This window comes from Carassius auratus, chromosome 24, assembly GCF_003368295.1.
Source record: "Carassius auratus strain Wakin chromosome 24, ASM336829v1, whole genome shotgun sequence".
Lineage (NCBI taxonomy): Eukaryota > Metazoa > Chordata > Actinopteri > Cypriniformes > Cyprinidae > Carassius > Carassius auratus.
The window spans coordinates 10,458,843-10,482,499 of record NC_039266.1 but is presented as its reverse complement, the minus strand read 5'-3'; the positions used below and the strand labels follow the sequence as shown (position 1 = coordinate 10,482,499).

General features: G+C 35.8%; 1 protein-coding gene across 4 annotated transcripts in view; it reads left to right on the top strand.

The window, feature by feature from the left end:
- Positions 1-292: 292 nt before the first annotated feature.
- Positions 293-23,657, top strand: part of tpk1 (thiamin pyrophosphokinase 1) — a 68,669-nt gene continuing 45,304 nt past the window's right edge. For 2 of the 4 annotated variants that reach the window (XM_026200979.1, XM_026200976.1), the window contains exons 1-4: positions 293-394; positions 4,098-4,168; positions 7,924-7,998; positions 21,225-21,294. In XM_026200979.1, the coding sequence (XP_026056764.1) occupies positions 4,129-4,168; positions 7,924-7,998; positions 21,225-21,294 (185 nt within the window). In that variant the 5' untranslated portion in view covers positions 293-394; positions 4,098-4,128. Of the gene's footprint in view, positions 395-542; positions 616-4,097; positions 4,169-7,923; positions 7,999-21,224; positions 21,295-23,657 lie in introns of those variants that run through there. The other 2 variants (XM_026200977.1, XM_026200978.1) reach the window with 2 other exon arrangements.

Below are 23,657 nucleotides of genomic sequence, written 5' to 3'. Positions count from 1 at the left end.
ACAAGTCTGAGTTGAGTATTCCAGAGAGCTGTGCAAAACAACTTCATCACACTATAAATTTAACCTTTAATTTGTATATTTTTGTCTGTCTTTCTGTCTGCATGTATTATCTATTTGTCTGTCTATCTGTCTATCTATCTATCTATCTATCTATCGATCTGTCTGTCTGTCTGTCTGTCTGTCTGTCTGTCAGTCTGCTTGAGGCTGATCATTCTCGCTCTGTATTTGGATGTCGACCTGAATGGAATCAGTGCAGGTGTACAGTGCACCTCTAGATGTCGCTGTGACAAACGTCACACGATTTTCTGGCACTGAAGCGCTTGCTTGTCTTCGGCACTCGTTGACTGTACACAAATGTGGACTGGACCCATGCTGCTGGATATCCATTCACAGAGTGAGTACACTGGAAATACAGGCTGTGTCTCTTAACCTAGCAAGCTGACTACCTAGACAGCGTTTTGCGGAAATATTATCTGCATTCGGTGCCCAAAATATTGTCAACATTAACGCCGAGCGCGCATACTGTACGCTGCCTAAAATGCTGTCTAGGTAACGTTAGTCGCTATGTGGGTTTTGTAATAAAGCCAAATGTCAAGTGTTCAGTAAGTGGTCGAGGTGGGTTCGCCGTACAGTAGCTGTATTTTGATGGCATGTTTTAGCTTAACATAACTTTTATGAACTTATAATTTGTCATTGGTCATTTCTGTAGTCTTTGTGATGGAATAATATCTCTCACTTAGAAGTTTACTTTGAAATACTAACTAGAGTGTGAAATTCGGCCTGCAAAATAATATGAAGCTGCTAAACATTTGAGTGAAATCGTGCCAGAGATGAAAGCTGTAGATAAGGATGTTTGACTTTCATTAAAAACACGGTCCGTCTCTGAAGAATCACTCGCTGTGTGATTAACTTGTGCACGTTATGAGGGAGTTCCTAAAATTTGTAAACTGTAATTTGTGCACTCAACCTGAGAATGAACTATGGTTCTTCTTTAAAGTACAACCAGAGCTGATGTCAAAAAGAGAACTTCCCCAGACTAAGTCAGAGAGCCTTGAAATTTCAGTCAATAGAACTAATTACAAAAACACCCAGAGGGAACGAACTACACAACAAGGACCAAATTAATTAAAGACACAATGAAGGAAAGAAAGAACTTACTTTAGCCATTGACAAGGCTGATTATTTTTAACTGTAGTGACAGTCTCGAAGGCCTTTTAAAGTCCAAAACTCACTCCCTCAATCCCGTTCATTTACTGAGTTGTGAAGAAAGTAGCTGTGAGGTGTTTACCTTGAGAATCACCTTTCAGTTGTGCTTTATGCATTTGCAACTTTATGATGGTAATTATAATGACTGCATGTATTTCATGCATACCATTTTTTTTTACATAATTTTTACATTCTCAAAAGCAGAATGATGCAGTGTTAATTTGTCAATATATATTTGTCAATATTGTCAATTTTTTCAAATAAACATACACACATTCATAAGATGTGAAACATATGTAAATGTACAAATTACAGCACAGCCCATCTGTGCAATGTATAAATGAATCAAATTGAGAAAATTGAACGATTCGAGCATTTACAGGTACAGTACATGCATTTTTCCCCCTTCTTTTGATCAGACTCAGAGCATATCACCCTTTTCAATACCATAGAAATTTTATTTGAAGCAAGCTAAATAAAATAAAAATAACAACAACAACAACAAAATAAAACTATAATTCTTCCTAGAAAGCATGAGGGTGAATAAATAATGACAAAATAATATAATATATAATAATGGTGCATTTCTCCTTTAAAGGAAAATTTGTTGAAAATATGTAAATGAATTTGTTTCTTTATCGGAACAAATTTTGGAGAAATTTAGCTTTACATTACTTGCTCACCAATGGATCCTCTGCAGTGAATGGGTGCCGTCAAAATGACAGTTCAAACAACTGATAAAAACATCACAACAAGCAAAAAAATAATCAGCACAACTCCAGTCCATCAATACATAATATCCTTTCGTGGAGCAAGTGATGTAATGGTAAATTTCAACAAATCTGTTTCTGAGGATGAAACAAACTCATCTATATCTTGGATGGCCTGAGGATGAGTAATTGTTTATTTTTGAGTGAACTATACCTAGGCCCACCTGGTGCAGTCTGTTTTTGACAGCACTCTACTTCCATCAATAGTGTTGTGGGTGTCAGGTTGGATTAGAGCCTTTTAGTTGCTATGTTGATCCATTTTGGCAGAGTGTTAGGGATGCACCTCTCTACCTTCATTGATCTGTTGCTCTCAGCAGGATTGATCCAAGTAATGACATTTTGCACTGTCTGTTGAGTTAATAATTATATATTTATCTTGCATATAATTCTCAAATTGGTTTCGGCTCAACCATTGCTGTCATAAACAACCAGGATAAGATAACCTGATTCAAAACGAAATCAACAATCAATGAAATTCTTTGTCTGGTCTTGAAGCTTGAAGCTTTTTAGCTTATGGTATAAATTTGTCAAAACTTCAGCTGTTCTCTTGTGGAAAAGAAGTACCCTTCAGCATATTTTCAAAAAGAGTAAGTGAAAGTGAAGTGAAAATGTGAAAGTAATTATTACAGAAAGAATTGAACGTAACGTCTTCGGACACTCATATTAATTGCAATTAGATGAAAATGTAAAATTAGTTGAATTTCGAGTGCTTGTTTGACTGAATTAAGTGGGACTTAAATACCTTTACATGTTATTTCATAACTGCTATTGTATTTGAAATATGGTTAAAGAATCCTGACAAATTAAACTAATGTTACTAAAATCTACTTTAATTTCTATTGAAACTTGTAAGTCATATATTTAAATATATTTCTAATTACACATTTATAATAATTAAGTTGTTTAAAGTTACATTTAATGGTTACACTTTATTTTAAGGTGTCCATGTTACAGTGTGATTATACATTTAAGTACTGAGTAATATTAATTAACTACATGTACTTACTATATGTTTCAGGTTAAGAGTAGTGTTTGGCTTAAGGCTACTTGCATGTAATTATGCATAATTATTTAGTTATCGTTATTATTATAGTTTAATATATATTTTATTGTAATGTGTAACAAGGACACACTAAACATTAACATTTATGCATTTAGCAGACGCTTTTAGCCTGCATTCAGGCTATACATTTTTTTTTTTTTTTACCAGTATGTGCGTTCCCTGGGAATTGAACCCACAACCTTTTTCTGATGCTAATGCAATGCTCTATCACTGAGTCACAGAAACACATACACATTACACAGGACACCTTGAAATAAAGTGTTACCCATTTAAAATATGTAAACTTTATTATCAAACAACACATTATAGTTAAAATTATAATCGTGCTTTACATGTGATGAGTATGTTAGTTAACTCATCAAAACAGTAACTTCTTTAAAGAATGACTAAAGATTTTTAAACATTATGCAAAGTACTGTATAGTAAAACTTTTAATTTACCATTATTTCAATATGCACTTTTTAAAAATGTGCACTTAAGTGTTTTAAAAACCGTTCTGAAAGTGTATTATCTTTAACTGGTCTTTTATTGCATTAATATTATATCGTATTATCTGCAAGTAGACGAAAAAAATGGTGTAGTTCATTTAGAAATTGCTAGTAAATGTAAAATATAATTAATAAAAAAATGTACATTTAAAAAATGCACTCGCAAATGTGTGCTGTTGTCTTTTCTTTATTTAAGTGGGAACCTATAATGTTCTTCGAATGAATAAACTGAGTAAAAGTAGGACTGGAGACCCTAAAGTAAGCTACTGTAGTTACATATTACAGGGGCAGAGCATAGAAAAGTCATATAGGAAAAGTGAGTTCATAGGACAAGGTGGTGAGTGATCTGATCTTGTTAATAGCTGAGCATTTCTATGATTTTTGTATTGTGTTTTAAATACTTTCAATGGTTTATAGTGTTTTAGTTTTCAGTGCATCTCTTTATCTGTCATAATAGAAACCTGTTGTTTTGATTAGAAAATCTAATTAGTCAGATATTCACTTTACTGAAAAAAAGTATTTTTTTGCTGTCTTTTAATATTGTATGTTTTTCTTTATTTTCCTCTACAGTTGGTGAATCCAGCTTATTATAAACACAACCATGGATGAATTCGCTCCATTAGATTGCCTTTTGCCTTCAGGTATTTATTCATTGTAAACTCATTTAAAAGTCTGAATGCATTTATTCTCGCCCATGCATACATTTACACTTTGTCCCGAAGAACATAAACATAGTTAATAAATGTATCACAGTGCAACACAGTTACACTTCAAATGCTTTAAATTGGCCACTTTGCATGTTCACAGTTATTATAAGGTGCTATATGTCCTACGCATTCCAACCTCATTTAACTGAAAATCTTTTATTTTCAGTGTTTTTAATCCACAACAGCTAAGCGTAAGATTTAAAATGGTTTGCTATTTCCATCATTTCTGTGTTTCTTATGCCCCTCCACTCCTCCACATTCAGGTGTAATTATTTTTTTAATCATTTACTCAGTTTGCACAGATGAGACTACACAAACTCTGGAAAATTGATGATATCAAATGTCTGTTTTGCATATTTTACACATTTTTATTAGATCTCTATATATAGTTTTGGCTCTTTTAATATATTTCCTTAAAACTTTGCTGTTAACTTAAGCAAAAAAAAAAAAAAAAAAAACAGGAACTATTAAAACCAGCCAGATTAACATGCTACTTTATTTCAAAACTCAGGCAATGCTGGGTCTGGTAGTTTAGTATTTTGTTTTTTAACAGGATGGTAGAAGCAATTTGGTAATCAGCTAATGAGCAAAGTCAAGTTTACTTTCTGCAAAAATGGATAACAGCCCCCCATGCAATAACTGGACAAAAAAGACCCATTTATAAAAATCGGACCGAAGTCTACAGCAAAATAACAGATGTGTTTTTAATTTTTTTGCTCCAAATTATATCCGTGTCTGGGAATGGTGCCCCATAAATACATGACCAGAAAGTAAGTAATCAGGCTCTAATGATTGGCCAAGAATTGCAGCCATGCTTTCAATGTGTCTGAGATTGCCTGTGGTCATTACAGTAATGAATGCATTCTCAACGACTGACATATCAACTTTTGTCTTGCTGTTGTCTTGCTGTTAGCTTCCCTGCTTCCTTTGCACCGGTAAGGTGGTAAAGAAGGTTCACAAGCCGACCACTAAATGGCTGTATACCACTTTTGCTCTGTATTTCCAAACCTGTCTTATTCACAAACCACAAACCATGCTGTTTAACCAGACAGACAAAGGCTGCTCTTTAGGATTTCTTAAAACAAACTTTTTTTCAAAGCGATCCTCATAGATCCTCGTAATTAGAAGAACTTTTGGAAACATAAAGAACAGTATTATTTTAGCATTATTTATTTACTAATATAGTATCTGTGTCTATATTAAATTATGAAGTTTCTTCGGTCACAAAGATAAATATTTTGTGTGTGTAAACATATTTGGCATATTTCTGATTTTTATTCTGATTGGTATTTTGAATTAGCTTCCATTTTAATATTTTAAGTTTAAGCTTGTTTTAGTAATATTATAATTATTAGATGAAACAACAACAATCCAGTAGTGGAGTAAAAAAGCCCTAAGATTGCATGCATTATTATATGTAATATCTAGTGTAATGTAATGAAATAATTACATGTAGTAATTATTTTGCCATGATTGCAAAATCAGTTTTTTTTAATCACAGTTTCAACTTAAACATTTTGTTCTTGCATTCACTGTAGAGCTTTACTGTAGAACTAGTGTTAGAGTGCTTGCTGTACCTAATTTTTTATAAAATTGTCCCGTAAGGTCTACATACTCAAGAGAATTCAAGACAAAAGACTCTATTCCCTGGAATAGATGGACTCGTGAACATACGCTTCTCTGAAATGTTCTATATAGCCCTTCAGTAAAATGAAGACTGAAGACATGACCCAGTTTTTGACCTGGTCCAAAAATACGCCATTCTCGATTCTCATGTCTCCACATGTGCTTTCAATCCTTTAATTCATACATATTCAATAAATGTATGTTTAATAGAAGGCTTTTCAGAATAAGAAATTGCGTTTCATGTCCTACTCATTCCAATTTGTAAACTAATCAAACCCAGCTTGTGTATGTGTTGAATTGCAAATTTGTTGTATCCTAATGAACAGAAAGCTCTCAGCTAATTTGGCATATGATAATTTCTGTGTATTTCAATTGATAATTCCCAAAGAAAATATTCAAATGCGGAAAATGTCCTTGGTGCTCTACTTAAAGTTTGTTCTGTCAAAAATGTAATTTACCGGAAGAGGAGATCTGAAATGTGAAAAACCAGTATGGTATAACTGTTGCAAAATACAAATGTTGTTTCTTCTTGGAGTCGTCTGCCTTTCGCCACTGCCAATGGTGTAGTGATAGCTCTCATTTATTTATACATTGTGTTTGCACTTCAGGACCTTGATATTTTCTCAGTCTGTTCTGCAAGATGTCTTCTGTTCACAGCTGCATCAGGATACCTGTGACTTATTCCGAGAGAGTTTTGACACGTACACTTTGTACTCATTATATTTGCTCAACCTGTGATGTTGGTTACTCTTTTTTTTTAACAATGTGCACTAAAAAAAATCAATGCATTAATGCAGCTCTATGTCCTCGATGCTGCCAGCATTTATTAGCCATGTAGAGATTTTGGGATGTTATTCAATTGTAGCACTGTGCTGAACAGAGAAGCGTCTGATTAGCTTCATGTTCAAATAACTATAATTAAATGTGTGAGCAGCTTGGCTCTGAAATGTATCGCAATTAAATGTGTGAACGCATGCATATGGGACTGTTTGGAGCTCTGAGATGCCTTACAGAACATTATCTTGAAATATTAAAAACACTAAGTTATGGAGTAATCGCATTTCGTTTTCTCCCATAGTTTTTCAGATTGTATAGTTGGATCAGTATGTGACAGAACGTGACTTATATGTTCCAATTTTGTTTTGTTTTTGTTTTTTTGGAACTGTGGATTAACGTTTTCCACATTTTTTATTCTACTGCCTCCAAAATTCTTTTTTTATATATATAAAATTTAATAATATTAGGGTTAGTTTCCACAAAAAAAAGAGAAAAAAAAAAGAATAAGAAATAATGTTTTGCTCTAAAAAAAATGAAGTGAAAGATTTTAATGAATTTTTTCATTACATTTGAGCACCTTATTTCTCATTACTGTCTTTTATTCATGTATTTGATTAATTGATTAATTGATTGATTCATTCATTAATTTAAATAAGAAAGATTTTTTTAAGCACCCCTTTTTTCATTTTTCATTACTTTTTTATGTATTCATTAATTAATTCATTCATTCATTCATTCACTCATTTATTCATTTATCCAAGTAATAAATAAATATGTAATTAAAATTAAAATGTAACATTTCTGTTCTTATATTATGGGAGCTTATACATAGTGGTGGAGGGTTTTGCTGAATTTTTATTTTTTTTAAATGTTCTTTACTGATTATTAATTGGTTTTCTGTAGAGTAACCAAGAATAAAAGTGATCTTCTACATTTTATATGTTAAATAATATCTGTAAAGCTGAAATTGCTTTGTTAATATTACACAGTTTACTTTACATTGCTGTACATAAAGTACACCTAGCCGTTGTAGAAAAACCATCAGAATTTGTTTAGGCAATTATCAAAAGCATTAGGCTCTATTATACGTTATTACTCTTGCCGTTTTCATTAGCTGCTTCTATTTAGAGCTGTATCTCACCAGATCAAACCAAATATGACAATGTTTTTCTCAGTTTCACTCTGTAAATGGGAGGACTGAGACTACATCATAACCACAGGATGCTGTTGAAATATAGCTGCCCATTAATGTTCACTTTCTGTGTGTTTCTCTGTTCTTTCACCAGGAAAACAGAAGATTTGCTTGGTTATCCTAAATCAGCCGATAGATGAGCGGTACTTTCATGTGTTGTGGAGTAAAGGTATTGATTTTATGATGAATATCACACATCTGCCTATGATTTGATGCTTGTCTGTACTTGTATGGATTGCTTGTGCAGTGGAAAATGGCTACATACCTGGCACAGAACTCTCTGGAAAAGGTCAGACAGGCCTAATTGATGATATATAGGGCCACTGTATGCTATAAAGCCCCTATAACCCATAATGCATTAGTCATCCCCACTGGGTGAGCTATGATTACATAACTCTTCTGTTTTCTGTTTGTTTTCATAGTGCTGTGTGCTTTCAGGTACCTTTATTTGTTGATCCCAACCAGTTTTCAATTGCAGCCTGAATAACAGCACTTGTAGAATTGTAGATCATGATTAGTTAAAGGGTGTGTCTCAAATGATGCAATGTAGTACACACTACGCAGTCAGGACCATGATTGTCAGTGTGCACCAGTATTGTTATTGTTGTAGGAGCCACTACTATGTTTGACGTTCCAAAAGAGGACACATCTATAAATCAGTGGTTAAGTTGTATTTACAACACTGTTCCAGAACAGTTCAAAACAAATATCCATGTGAGTGCAATACATTGGACCGTTTCTTGAACCTATAATGCCAGTTGTTTTGACTCACAAAATGTATGTATGTTTTCATTTTAAAGGGGACCTATTATGCCCCTTTTCACAAGATGTAAAAAAGTCTCTGATGTTCCCAGAGTGTGTATGTGAAGTTTTAACTCAAAATACTTTACAGATCATTTTTTATAGCTCGTTAAAATTGCCATTTTTTGGGTATGGGTATTTTTGTTTCTTCCCCTTTAAATGCAAATGAGCTGGTGCTCCGGGGTTCAGAGCGGAGCTTCAAGAGCTCAAGTATCCAGCAATACCAGTGCTATCTTTGCGAATAAACACTCCACTATTTGTACAAGCCTTTTATCTTTACAGAAAACGCACTCGGTCATCTACTGTGCCTAAAAAATGCACTTTATGAATTACACAGAAGAAGCACGGCATGATAATAAATAACTCATGTTGCCATCGCATGCTATTACAAACTTTATAAGCCCCACTTGTGATTATGAGCCCAACTAATTCCAGTGGTCAGCTTCACATTGCTTTTATATGAACTTTTAACTCCCACTTTCCTGTTCTTGTTCATTTTGGTAGCACGTGAAGGCAGCATCAGTTAAAACAGACAATGGTAGGCTTTAGCAACATTAGCCTTACAGCATGCCAAGTAGGTCTATTAGAAAGGCAATTTGGAAAACTAACGCGTGATACCTACGTCTTCATCCTTCAGGAAAAACTTTTGTGCAAAAAACGACTTTACACTGACCCTCATTCACAAAGCAGTCCAGTGTAAATTATTTTCGTAGACATAAATGAATTTCAGTAGAGTTGAGGGAGCAACTTCTTCAAAAGCAAAATGAATCCACCTCGTCTTTAGTACTTGTGTTTTAGGGATGTCTGTCAATTAAAAATGTAATCAAATTAATTCAGTGATTTATTTTACTATAAAACATCTCAAGATAATTCATTACATTAGATATTACATCAGTGAGGCGGATGACTAAATTAAAAAACATTCATTTTTTTTCTTCTACCAAAGGTTTGGGGGCATGAGTAATTGAATTAATTTTCCTATTGCATTATGTTTATTATTCATCATATGCATTTTGTTGTTTAATATAGACTCTTCCCTTCAAATGGTTGCCACTTGGTTTTATGCATGGCGAGAGTTTGTCAACTATATTGCTCAAGTTTTGTTGGTTTCAGAAGTTGAACTCGTTTAAAAACTCTTGATCATGTAATTCCTCTGCCCTTTGCATCAGAGATACTGTGCATTTTTCATGCGGCTTTGCTCTGGAGGCAGAGCAGGTGGGCGACGAGTGTGTTGCTGGGAGCAGGGTGAACATATCCAGATGGTTTTCCTTGAGGGACCGGGGCAGGGTGCTCCACCCCTCCTCCAGTGAGCCTCAGAAGTGCAGTCCTATGGGCCCGTGGCACCACCAGTGCTCTGTAGGACTGGATGATCAAAGACAGCTCTTTGCAGATACCATCACATTTTTGGATGCTTTTCAAAAGTCCCTTCAAAAGTTCACTTCTTTCTTATTCCAGTTGCATTATTAGTACTGAAATTAAACCGCAAACACTTTGTGTGTCTCAAACACTTCCGGATTTTTTTTGATGGATAGAAAAAAAAACAGCATTTATTTGCAATAGAAATCTTTTGTAACATTTGCTGTCATTTTAAAGGATCAATTTAGTGCATCCTTGCTTAATAAAAGTATTAATGTACTATTAAAAAAAATGATAAAATTTTACTGACCAAACAATTTTTGAACACTGATGTATGTAAAACGACAAATTTTCCCTAAAGTTTAACGTTAATTTAGATGTCTAATTTAGATGTTTTAAGTATGAACAGTGTTGCAAAGTTTACAAATCAGTTAAAAACCACAAAAATCTTATTTAAATCCTTAATAATTTCACTGCGTCTGTCTGATTTTTTACATTTATATTTTTCATCTAGCTATCTTCTAGATACACTCATTTTCAGCATTTTTTCTACATCATATAGTGAACTATGTGGCATTCACGTCAGCAGTTTTGGATGTGACTTAGTGTGTAAAATGTCAATTATGTTGTCTCGTGCACCGTATGCACCTTACTAGTTCAGCACTGTGGAAAAAAGACATGAGCTGAGGCAAAACGTCCACACTTAGACTCTTAGTTGTTGTCTGAGAATGTCTCTTGGCATTCTGCTGACATCATCAGTGATTTTCATCACATCTGACAATGACTGCACTGTCAGAAACCGATTTCTTTACTTGCAAAATGACAGAGTGGACAGTCAGATGGAATTTGAAAACCAAATCATATTTGTGAAAGCCATAATCATCTCCTGTAAGCTGTCTTTCTCCACCTTTCTCTAACATTTGGTGTTTATTGATGGAAACGCTTCAAACGTCCTTCTTTGATAAAAGCTTGGTGTTCTGAAAAATTGACGTTGTCACAGAAATCAGATAGTCTATAGTATACCATTTCTTTGTTCTGTCCAGAAATCTCTCTCCCAAAAGTTGTGTTGTGTGAAGTAATTATCCCTCCCTCTGTTATTGAAGAGTTTGAGAGTGGCATTTTTGTTTGGCAGTTTGTTTTACAATACAGCAGTAGTAGTGTTTTGGTGTTTGGGCTCTTTTTATTTGTTTCACATTCCTTGACGTTTTAGCAAATAATACATCTTACCACCAATTTTTTTTAAAATATGTATCCCACCCACACTTCCTGCTTCCTCTTGTAGACCTAAATTAAAAGTTTTTCACCCATTCTCACTCTCAACTCTTTTTACGATAAAGAAGCCATCTTAAAAGACGAACTAACCTTCCATTTTGCTCGTTGACCACTCGTCCCTCTTTGATTTACAAAGGCCACAGGCTTCACTTCACTTCCACTGCCAAAAGACATTAAATCAGCGACAGCAAAGTCTGCCTCATTAATATTTGTCCCCCATAAAACACCAGCTGAGTAGCAAAAGTTCATGACAGGAAGAGGAAGCACAACTGGTGGATTATGAAGTGTTTATTTACAAGGTTATCTGTCCCACACCAGGGCTTCAGTAAAAGAGCATTCACAAATGATTTACCCCCTCCAGCATCTTCGGACGTCGTAACACTGCCTCACCATAAGTGACAATGTTTGGTTGTTTACTATCACAGGACCCACCACAAACTCTTTTGGAAAGCTTTTTAGTAGTTAAAACTTTTGTAGCATTACAGATTCTGTTCATTTTGATTGTATAACTCACTAATTTGTTGTTCATTAACAGTATAAACAAAGGCCAACGGTGATACTCCTGAAATTCAAAGTCTTGAAAAGCAGACTACATGATCTTGCGGCTGTTTAGATATTCATAGCACATTTAGAACTGAAAGCAGCTTAAGTGCTGTCAATTCTCAAGATCCATGGCTATGGATATTATACTATTACCTATTTTGCTCTGCATGTGGTTAAGTCTTCATTTTATTTGAAGTCTTCATTTTATTGAAGTCTTCATATTAATATAGTTGCCTGGTGTCGAAATAATGAGTCATTTGCATTCAGCGCGGTGCTTTTAAGTCTAGCTTGTAAGTTCTCGGCTGCACTGAATTATGCCTTGTTTTCCGGTTAGAGATGTAGCATGCTGTTTACTTTGAGAGAATATTTACAGAAAAGCTTCTTTGATTCACCTCTCGAGACAGCATTGAAAGCACCAGTGTAATCACCCTATGAACAAATGATGATGTCTTTGCCAGACCAACTGAGCTGTCTGGGAACTAATGAATGACTGGCCTGGATGCATCATCATGAGACATTATTTCAGAACTGAAGAGTAAATGATTTTACGCTTTACTTGTGTCTTTGTAAGTATATCTGGGTCATTACAGACAGAAGTCAACTGCACCATTGTAAAGAACCTTATAAAATGTGTTTTATTGCTGTTTGAATAAATATTTTAAAAAGTGATAATTATACAACAACAAACAAGCCTTAAATAATCTTAAAACACTAAGCTTGTGGTCCAGGGCACTGATTTAACACAGTAATTTGGAATGATTATTTTAATAAATAAACCATATCACAATATCATAAAGACATAGTTCACCCAAAAATGAGAATTCTGTCATTAGTTTTTCATCCTTAAAGGGTAACTAAACCCCTGGTCAGAGCCCGACTCCACCCACTGGCAATATCTGAAAAATGCTGAAAAGTGGGCAGAGCACAGCGGAGATAGAGGGGATGAACTGAGGGCGGGGCGGAGCGGGTGGGGCGAGAACCAGAGACCCGCAGTGATAGATTAATTGACAGCTGCTGTCAGAGTCACTAAAATGGAGAGTGACTGTAGTGACGCAAGTAGCTTTGCAACGGAGTGATCATTTGAAGTAGAGGACTTTTCTCCCCCACCTTCACCAGAAGTGGAAGATGTCAAGGTGTCTGTGAACATAGAGCCAGGGTCTGAGCCATATCAATTCGAGCCACTGGCTCAAACTGCGCCCTTAACTCCCGTATCGCGATCGGCATCCAACGATGCTAGCGGAGCAGCCGTGCAAGAGAGAATGGGGCCAGTTTCCGAGCTTTTCAGTGCGAGCTGTGTGTAGAAGCCCATTTTCACCTCCATTGTGTTAGAGAAGCAATCCCGCGTAAAATGCAGTTTGCACACTCCAGCTCTAGGTGGGAACTCACGGTCTTCCAGGCCAAGTGCATGCAACCACTGGTGCCTAATTTTCAAGTCTGCTGGAAAACTATGCAGTCCAGCAGTGCTGTCACAACCAGCAACACTACACCTACGTACCATCCTGACCACTGTACTAAATACAGATAAATCTACGCTAACTTATGCTATCCTAACTGATGCAATACTATGCTACTAACTAACTATGCTTAACAATACTAGCGTTACACTAACAACTATCTAAATAACTATATAAATGATATGCTAAATAGATGCTTAAAGGGGGGGTAAAATGCTCGTTTTCACTCAATATCCTGTTAATCTTGAGTACCTATAGAGTAGTACTGCATCCTTCATAACTCCAAAAAGTCTTTAGTTTTATTATATTCATAAGAGAAAGATAGTCTGTACCGATTTTTCCCGGAAAAACACGACCGGCTGGAGGCGTGACGTGTGGGCGGAGCTAAAGAATCACGAGCGCCAGTAGGCTTTTGCGTTGAGAGCGTTTGGAAACTGTGACATTACCGTGAGGAAAAAACCATCATCCAAAACAAACCATGGCTTACAGTCAGATTCAGCGTATATTTATGATCCAGAATCAGATCCAGAGGCTGAAACTGAACGAGAGCAGCAGCAGCAACGACTCGCTCCGAGCGGGGCTCGAACCCGGGTCTCCGGCATGGGAGGGGACGCACTAACAAGGAGGCAGAGATATTTTAAGCAGTTTTACTCACCGTCTGCGGTTCCAACACACGATCGTGACCCTTTTTCGTTGGGATTGCATCATCCTTAAGAAATAAACGATACGCAAATCCGTCGTCAAACTGGGCCTTGTTTGTAAAACAAGCATCTTCGAAATGCAGGGAACAAACACAAACACTTGCAAAACTCCGTTGATGCTCTGTAAAAATAAACTCCATCCACTGGTCCCTTAATGCTGTTTTTTTTTTTTTTTGGTAATTTGTGCAGGGTTGTCTTTCCCTGGCAACCAAAAACACACTTCTTTTGTGACTTTTTGCGACGCTCTCGCTCTGATCAGTGATTGTATGTGCTCAGCCTCTCATTGCTCTGCTATACGGGAGCGCGCGCTCTTCCGGCAGATGTGCCCTCAGGACCCATATAAGGAAATTCCGCTCCATCTAACGTCACACAGAGCCATACTCGAAAAAACTTTCCTGAACTTGTGACAAACCGGAAGGAGTATTTTGGGAACAAAAATACTCCTTCAAACGTACAACTTAATTTTTGAAACTTTGTCCATGTTTAGCATGGGAATCCAACTCTTTAACAGTGTAAAAAACTCAGTATGCATAAAATAGCATTTCACCCCCCCTTTAAATACTCTATCTAGTAATCGTTTTCAATACTCACAATTCCTGACTTACTAAAGTGATTTTGATGGAACAAGATGGTTTTATACTGCCAAGAGCGTGGTAGCTCGTACCAAGGGGTGTGGTGAGCTGGAAACTGCTTACGTCACCTGCCACCACATATGTCACGGACCACAGCAAACATCCAATAGGAAAAATCAACATCAGTAGCCACCGTTCAAACTGAAGAGGGCATCACTCAGATGTTTTTACACCATATATTGTAGATTTAAAACACTTTATACTCAAATGTCAAAAAGTTACTTGAATCCATGAACAGCACTAATAAAGCCGCATTCTTACAGATCATTAACTAAAAAAAGTTAGTTTAGGGTTTAGTTACTCTTTAAGTTGTTCCAAACCCGTTAGACTTTTGTTCATCTTCAGAAACACAAATTAAGATATTTTTTATGAAATCTGAGAGCTTTTTGACTCTGCAGCAAGGGAACTACTACATTGTTTAAGGCCCAGAAATGTAGTAAGGATATTGTTACAATGGTCCATGTGACATCTTTGGTTAAACTTGAATTTTAAGAAGCAACAAAAATACTTTTTGTGTGCAAAGAAAACAAAAACTACTTTTTCAGTGATTTCTCCTCTGTATGAGTCTTTGTGTGGTTTGATTAGTAATGCTGTAGCCAATATGTAGGCTGTGTGTGTGTGTGCGTGTGCGTGTGTGTGTGTGTGTGTGTGTGTGTTATTTTATACTTATTGCAAACAAATAAATAATTATATTTGTTCACATTTTATTTTAAATGGTTAGTTCACCCAAGTCCGTTTTGCTCACCCTCAAGGCATTTCTTAGGTGTATATGGCTTCTTTCAGACGAATCCAATCGGAGTTATATTAAAAATTGTCCCGACTCATCCAAGCTATGGTTGAAAAGTAGTCAAATAAAGTGCATCCATCCATATTAAAACATGCCTCACACGGCTCCAATGGGTGAATTAACGCCTCCTTTAGTGAAACGATGAACTTTTATATGAAAAATATCATATTCAAAATGTTAAAAACACTTTTCTTTCATTTCTGCTAACTGTCATAGACAGTGGATAGCATTGGATGTATGTGAAGTGCACACGGCGGTGATTAGTGACGAACACAGAAGTGCAGCTGAGAGAGAACAAAGCAAAACACTGTTCACGAATTCTAAGTACAAAACGAGGATTTGTAAACTATAAGGTCAGAGGATTTTGATATAAGCCAAGAGGAGCAAGCAAACTTTGCTTCTTTTGTGTAAACAAACATTGTTTTTTTTTTTTGCCCTACGCATGTATCCGGCGGCATCCACTAGAAAGGCAGTCTCTCGTGAACATGCACACAACAATTAGCAGAATTTACACAAAACTGTTTATATAATTTTTTTTAAAAAACTTTTTGATTCGCTACAGGAGGCCATTGTTCACCCTCTGGAGGCATGTTTTATCATGGATGGATGTGTTTTATTTGACTACTTTTTGGGCTGTTGAAAAAAAAATGAAAGAACAGTGATTAACCACCTTATTTTAGAAATCTGAGTTAAACTTCACTAGCCACACCCAGGCCAGATTACTGCCAGACATGTTGAATCAAGAAATCACTTAAATTGAACCTGTCTGACAAAGTGAAGCATGTTTAAAGAGCAACACATCATGCCACGATCTAAAGAAATTCAAGAACAGATGAGAAACAAAATAGTTGACATGTATCAGCCTAGAAAGGGTTATAAAAACATTTCTAAGGCTTTGGGACTCCAGCGAACCATGGTCAGAGAATTATCCACAAATGGAGAAAACTTGGAACAGTGGTGAACCTTCCCAGGTGTGGCCGGGCCAACCAAACGTACCCCAAGAGTGCAAAGACAACTCATCCAGGAGGTCATAAAAGGTCCCAGAACAACATCTAAAGAACAACATTTAAATAACTCCAGGCCTCACTTGCCTCAATTAAGGCCAATAATCATGATTCGACAATAAGAAAAAGACGGCAGAGTCAAAAGACATTGCTAACCAAAAAGAACACAAAGGCTCGTCTCAAATTTGCCAACAAAATATCTTGATTATCCCCAAGACTTTTGGGAAAATATTCTGTAGACTGTTGATCCCAAGCACACCAGCAAGTCCACCTCTGAATGGCTCAAGAAAAAAAAGGAAAGGTTTTGGAGTGTCCAAGTCAAAGTCCGGACTGAGATGCTGTGGCATGATCTTAAACATTCCAAACATTCCATTCACTATTCATTCCATTCCTGCTTAAAAAAAACCTAGAATGTGTCTGAATTAAAACAATTCTGCAAAGAAGAGTGGGAAAAAATTCCTCCACAGCGATGTGAAAGACTCAATGCCAGTTATTGCAAATGTTTGATTGCAGCAGTTGCTGCAATGAGTGGCACAACCAGTTATTAGATTTAGGTAGCAATTACTTTTTTTCATTGGGCCAGGCAGATTTGGCAAGCTTTTTTCTCTTAATAAATGAAATCATTATTTAAAAACTGCAATTTGTATTAACTGGATAATATTAAAATAAGTTTGATAATCTGAATCTTTTAACTTTTGTAAATATGAAAATATATATATACAGTACAGACCAAAAGTTTGGACACACCTTCTCATTCAAAGAGTTTTCTTTATTTTCATGACTATGAAAATTGTAGATTCACACTGAAGGCATCAAAATTATAAATTAACACATGTGGAATTATATATGGAATTATATACATAACAAAAAAGTATGAAAAAAATTAAAATATTTCATATTCTAGGTTCTTCAAAGTAGCCACCTTTTGCTTTGATTACTGCTTTGCACACTCTTGACATTCCCTTGATGAGCTTCAAGAGGTAGTCACCTGAAATGGTCTTCCAACAGTCTTGAAGGAGTTCCCCAAGAGATGCTTAGCACTTGTTGGCCCTTTTGCCTTCTGTCTGCGGTCCAGCTCACCCCTAAACCATCTCGATTGGGCTCAGGTCCGGTGACTGTGGAGGCCAGGTCATCTGGCGCAGCACCCCATCACTCTCCTTCTTGGTCAAATAGCCCTTGATGCCTTCAGTGTGACTCTACAATTTTCATAGTCATGAAAATAAAGAAAACTCTTTGAATGAGAAGGTGTGTCCAAACTTTTGGTCTGTACTGTGTGTGTGTATATATATATATATATATATATATATATATATATATGTATATATATATAAAATCAGGAAGTGGGCAAAAACCTTTTCATGGCACTGTAACTCTGATTGAAGTCTGAAAGCAGAAAGTCATATACACGTAGGATAGCTTGAGGGTGAGTAAAACATGGGCTAATATTCATTTTTGGGTGAACTAGCACTTTAAGGTACAGTTCTCATTATTAACCAACAATTAATTACAAATATTGCCTCAATAAACTCCTAAATTTGCTGCTTCTAACTAATTAATTAATAGTTAGTGGTAGTTGGTAAGTTTGGGTATTGGTAGGATTAGGAATATAGAATATGGTCATGCAGAATGTTTTTTATAAGTACGGGGAAGTCATGGCCTAATGGTCAGAGAGTCTGACTCCCAATCCAAAAGCAGACATAAGCACTATTCGGACGGGACTAGTTTTCTAAACTACGTTTGAGTTTCGATTCTTACCACCTCACGTCTGTGATTTTCATGTACCAATTCGGACGGGACTAACATCTCCGTGTTTATTACAGAGGTGGGAGGGTCTGATTTGTGCATCTGGGCGTCACAGAGATCACGCGCTCTGTATGCGTGCATTACATTCATTCAGAATGATTGCCTTAGTATTATTACACAATAAATACTAAATGGCTAGTATAACAAACCATGTTAATGTGTGGTTCCTTTAGTTTAACTTGTTTTCCTTTTTTTTTTTTTTTATTAAATGTAATTAAAACATTATGTAACTGAGTGCATAAATGAACGTGAGTAATCTTACCTGATGCTGATATTACAATAGCCGGTATTAACAGTTTACATGATCTTGCTCTTGATTTTATTATTTTATTTTAATATTTATTTGCCGCTAAGCAAATATATCAAACATCCGCGCGGTAAGAGCATCTACGGTAATTCACGTTGGCCAAAACACACAAGGAAACGCGTTGTGAAATAAAATATCACCGGCAATCACAGACATTCGCATTCGGACGGGATTAGTTTTCTCAGAGGATCACTGAGTTTGCTGAAAAACAGCAGGTAATTTGCTCTGGAATTATCACAGAGGTTGTGTGAGAAAAACACAGACGTGGCAGATTCGGACGGGATTAAAATCACCAAGTACGTCTGCGAAACATAGATTTCTCTAACGACCCCCTGTAAAACTAGTCCCGTCCGAATAGGGCTATAAACAGTAATTGTAGGTGGGGGAAGTGAATGTACACCCTTAATACCATGACTGAGGTGCCCTTGAGCAAGGCACCGACCCCTCAACTGCTCCTCTGGAAACGCAGCATAAACGGCTGCCCACTGCTCCAGGTGTGTGTTCACTGTGTGTGTGTGTATTCACTGCTGTGTGCTGGCACTGTGGATGGGTTAAAAGCAGAACACGAATTCAAAGTATGGGTCACCATACTTGACTGTATGTCACGTCACTTTCACTTTCACTAAGAAACAGCCAATATGCTTATAATAGGCATGCTAAAAAGCAATTCGTTAATAGTGAGAATTGGTCCCTATACTAAAGTGTAACCATAAGTGCGTGCAGGGAATTTGCCTTAAATTCATTTAGGGGCCTTTCTCTGGTTCAATAGACAGACGGATGGATGTGCTTGAAAATGTTTAAAGATTTCATAGAAGCATTCATTTGGCTTTTATCATGTAATTCTTTGATCTTCAGTTGATGTCAATCAGTCATTGACCACAAAAGAGCTTTTAGACTGCAGATAAATAACACTATATAGGTAGATGTTAAGTTAGTGTAGAGTCTAAGACATTGTTTAGAAGTCTAGACAAGTGGGAGAACAGACAGCAAAGGCGATCCAGAGCAAGATGACCCTTTGCAAGCAGTCACAAAGTTTATTATCACATGTTTTCAAGAGTGCAGAATTTAATTCAGTCATTAAAGGTACTATGTAAATTGAAAGTGAATGTTCTTGTGTTTTTCACAAGCGCTTCCACCCCCTCCTGTGTCACCAAGCGGATAAAAAGTAGGGACAATTGATTTGTACGTGTTTAACTGTTTAAAATGTTTCCCTTAAACCTCCTTGACTTTCACCTGCAAAAAAAGTTTTGTTTTAACAGTAAGCCTAAAGCCATCATGTCCAATAGGATCGCAGCAGTGGGTTGCAAACAAATTCCATTATTCATGAGGCATATGATGAATTTCTCTTCCCTTGATGCTTTTGGCTATAAACCAGTTTTGCTGGCAAGATAACGTTCATCTTGACATGATCTTTGTGACGATTCCTCACTCTTATGAGCGTAACAGAAAATCATTTTTGTTTCATGCAGCCGTGAAAATGTTCCCTCCCTTTTTCACAGAATATATTGGAAAAAACATAAAAGTCACCTCTGTTTGTTTATAAATGTTATACCATTGGGGTTTTGTGGTTTTAAATAATATTTTCAGGCTTATAACCAAGCTACTTGATAAATGGAAGAAAAAAAGCCTTCAAAGGAAAAAAAAAAACCATCACTCTCACAGCACCTGGTTTAAAATAACTAATTTATTCAGTGAAGATGTTCTGTGTATTAAATTCCTGTTTGTTACTTCTTGCTAGTTTCTAGAGACTGAATCCCACATCTGTGTGCTTTAGTTCATCAGCTACAAAAAGTCAAGAGCACTTTCTCTGAACTTCTGCTCATGTCAGACTTCAAAGTCGGCGGGATTCTCATTTTAATGTCACTTTTAGATGTATTTTTTTGTACATTTATAACTGATCATACGCCGCTACACCAAATCCCAGATTTGTCAGCCTGTGCTGAATAAAAAAAAAAAACTTAAACCAAATCTCTGGTAACACTTTACTTGAAGTCTGTTTAGCCCTTTATAAATGTTGCCATAATGCCTTATGCACATTTTCATGTATTGTATTTCATACATATATATATATATATATATATATGCATGAAATATTTTTTTCTTATATAATTATATATTATAATCATACAAAAACTAGTTAGATATTTATTTATTTATTTATAGATAACAGATTAATTATAAATGTAATGTTTATTGTATATACTTATGAAAATTGGTTTTAGAATTCTATATATTTTTATATAAAAAATATTCATATAAGAGGCATTACTAAAGACATCATTATATGATACAGTACATGTAGTTTTACATACAATGCCGATCAAGATTCATTATGTAGATTTGACTGTTATATCTCGTCAAAACCAGTAGCCTGTTTAACTGGATTTAGCTTCCCAATGGCCTTACCTTGAAAATGACAAGGCTCACCATGCTTATCAGAATCAATGATGATCCTGACAGGACAGAGTGACCTTCATCCTGAAATGATTAGTGCTTTCGCGAAAGGCACAAGGGAGCCATTACTGTCAGCCAGGCCATGATCTAGAATAATCTATTTGTTTTCATTTCAGCATGTCAGCAGTTACCGAGATGGGCTCAAAAATGGCTTCAAACGTATAGCAGTATAATGTGATTTCAATGATATTTATCTCTTCACTCATCTTTATGTCTACATTTGAGTTGTAATGGATCAAGGATTCATCTAAGCACCTCCTGTTTCTTTTCTGCCATTTCAGCCAAGATCCGAGCATGTGCAGATGGAGGTGCCAATCATCTGTACCGGCTCACGGAGGGTCGTCGCGAGAGGTGAGAACCCTATTTTGGCTCCCATCACGATTGACTCGGAGGGCAGAGATGGATCTGGAGATGTCAAGGTTCTGGTGTCATTGCACATGTTCATTCTCAGAACGGCTGGACTTGTAAGAAGCCTCAGGAGTATCCCGCTTGCCAGAGTGCTTTCAGAGGACTTAACTCCTAATCCATCACCTTTTGTCTGTGCCTGACAGGCCAGATTCATCTCCAGGCCTCTAAATTGGGTACTTCTCTCCCCTCCAGAGCAGTTTACAATTGTTTTCTTTTGTTTGGGCGCCTTTTTGTTCTACAACCTAAAAATAACGCAGAGTCTCAGACTCTCCAAGCACCGAACTCACAACTATGTGATGGGACTTAACACATACTGGTGCGTTTGTTTATTTTGAAATGAAAATTCTGTCATTGTTTACTCAGCCTCATGGCATTCCAATGTTGTTATTTTGACACCTAAAATACTTTTAGTAGTTAAGCTCCAAAAAGAATGAAAAAAGGAATATAGCATATTTGTTTTATAGACTAATATACTAATATAGTATGTTGATACCTTTAGTGCCTTTGCATTTGGAAAGCTCATGAATTGTGAGACAATGTTTGTTTTTGTTAAATAAATATTCCAGGTTTAATACAACTTAAGCTCAAGTGACAGCATGTGGTGTAACGTAGGCGAATAATAATAATTATTGTTACTTTTATACTTGTATCCCTTGATTAATTTGCAAATAGCAGAAATTGAGATTACATTGTGCATTCATTGTAGCGAATTGAACCAGTTTTGGGAATTTGTAAACAAAAATTTGAGACTTAGAATTATTGTTTTTTAAAGTTTTGCCATTATGTTTCCCTGGCAACAAAGTTGTTTGTACAGAGACCAAAAGCACAGTCTGTACAGACTACAAAGAGAAAAAGTTGAGTGTTTTTCCCTTTTTTTCACACTAAAACCATGTTAATATGGATATTGTGAAAAATTAAGCATTTTATTGTTTACAGATTGGCCTCATTCACTTTTATTGTAAATTTCCAAATGAAAATTCTGTCATCATATATTACTCACCATTAAGTTTTTCTGAACCTTTAAGAGTTTCTTTCTTTACTAGAACATAAATGAAAATATTTTAAAGAATGTTGGCCATTGGCTTCCATAGTTTTTTACCAGCATTCTTTAAAATATCTTCATTTTGGGTGAACTTCATAATTGCATTGATTCAGATTAACGTAAAAAATTTTTGTCTTTTTATGGCATCACAATGATTGTTAACATCTTTTAATTACTGAAAACTCTTTAAATCTGAAATGAATAAGCATGATATTGTTGTTAAGAAGCTTGAGCCAGTAAAATAGCATTTTAAAGGATAGAAATAGGATTGAAATCACAGCAAATGAGATAAAATATATATATATTAAGCTACGTACAATAGACTGAGCTGCTGCTTCAAAACAGCGGGTTTATTGTGACGGCAGGCATATTTAAGAGAGTGCGAATGCCTTCGTGAGGAGCTAATGATCCATTCAGCGCTCTGTATGTACGTTTCGACTGCAATCGTCAGAAGCTTGTTGTTTTGAGCTTATCAGCTTGCAGCAGCACTGCAAAAGACACCTCAAAGGACGTTCCAAAAAATAAACAATATCTTTTGAATGCACACATACAGCCGGCCCTGTTCCATGTCACATCCATCAATTCTCTTGTACCTGTCATTGCTTTACTCAATATGCTTTTGTTGTCATCTGTAGATTTTATTCAGAGCTGCCAGAAGAGAGTATGGAAGCCTCCTACAGACAGCTAGCCATATGCGGTGTCACTGGGGAGTATCTACTCGCTGGAAATTAATTGGGTCTGAGCATCAAGCAAAATATTCCTTATTTGGAAATGAATATATTATCAACAGTTGCGGTGCTTTTTTGGTTCTCCTTAAATGAAATTAAGGAATTCATATTTTTTTTTAAGGAATTGAAAGGGATTGTTCAGGCCAAATTGACATTTCTGTCATCTACTTATCCTCATGTTATTCCATAAATATATAATTAATAAATCGATTGATCAAGTTCACAAAACCAATCTGAATAATTGAAATCTTTTCAATGAATTTGCTGATTCGATTCACAAAACTGGTCTTAATTCAGATTTGTCGAATGATTCGATTTCATTTCATTTTCAGCTTCATTTGAAAAAAAAGAGGTCTGATTTATTCATATATTTTTAATTCAATGTTTTATTTAGTTCTCAAACTAATCCGAACGATTAAGATCCTTAAGTGAATTAGTTGATCTAATTAATAAATTACTTATTAATTAGTGAATTATTTGATCTCTCAAAGCTGATCTGAGTAATTAGATTTTTTTTTTCTAAATCATTCAGAGCA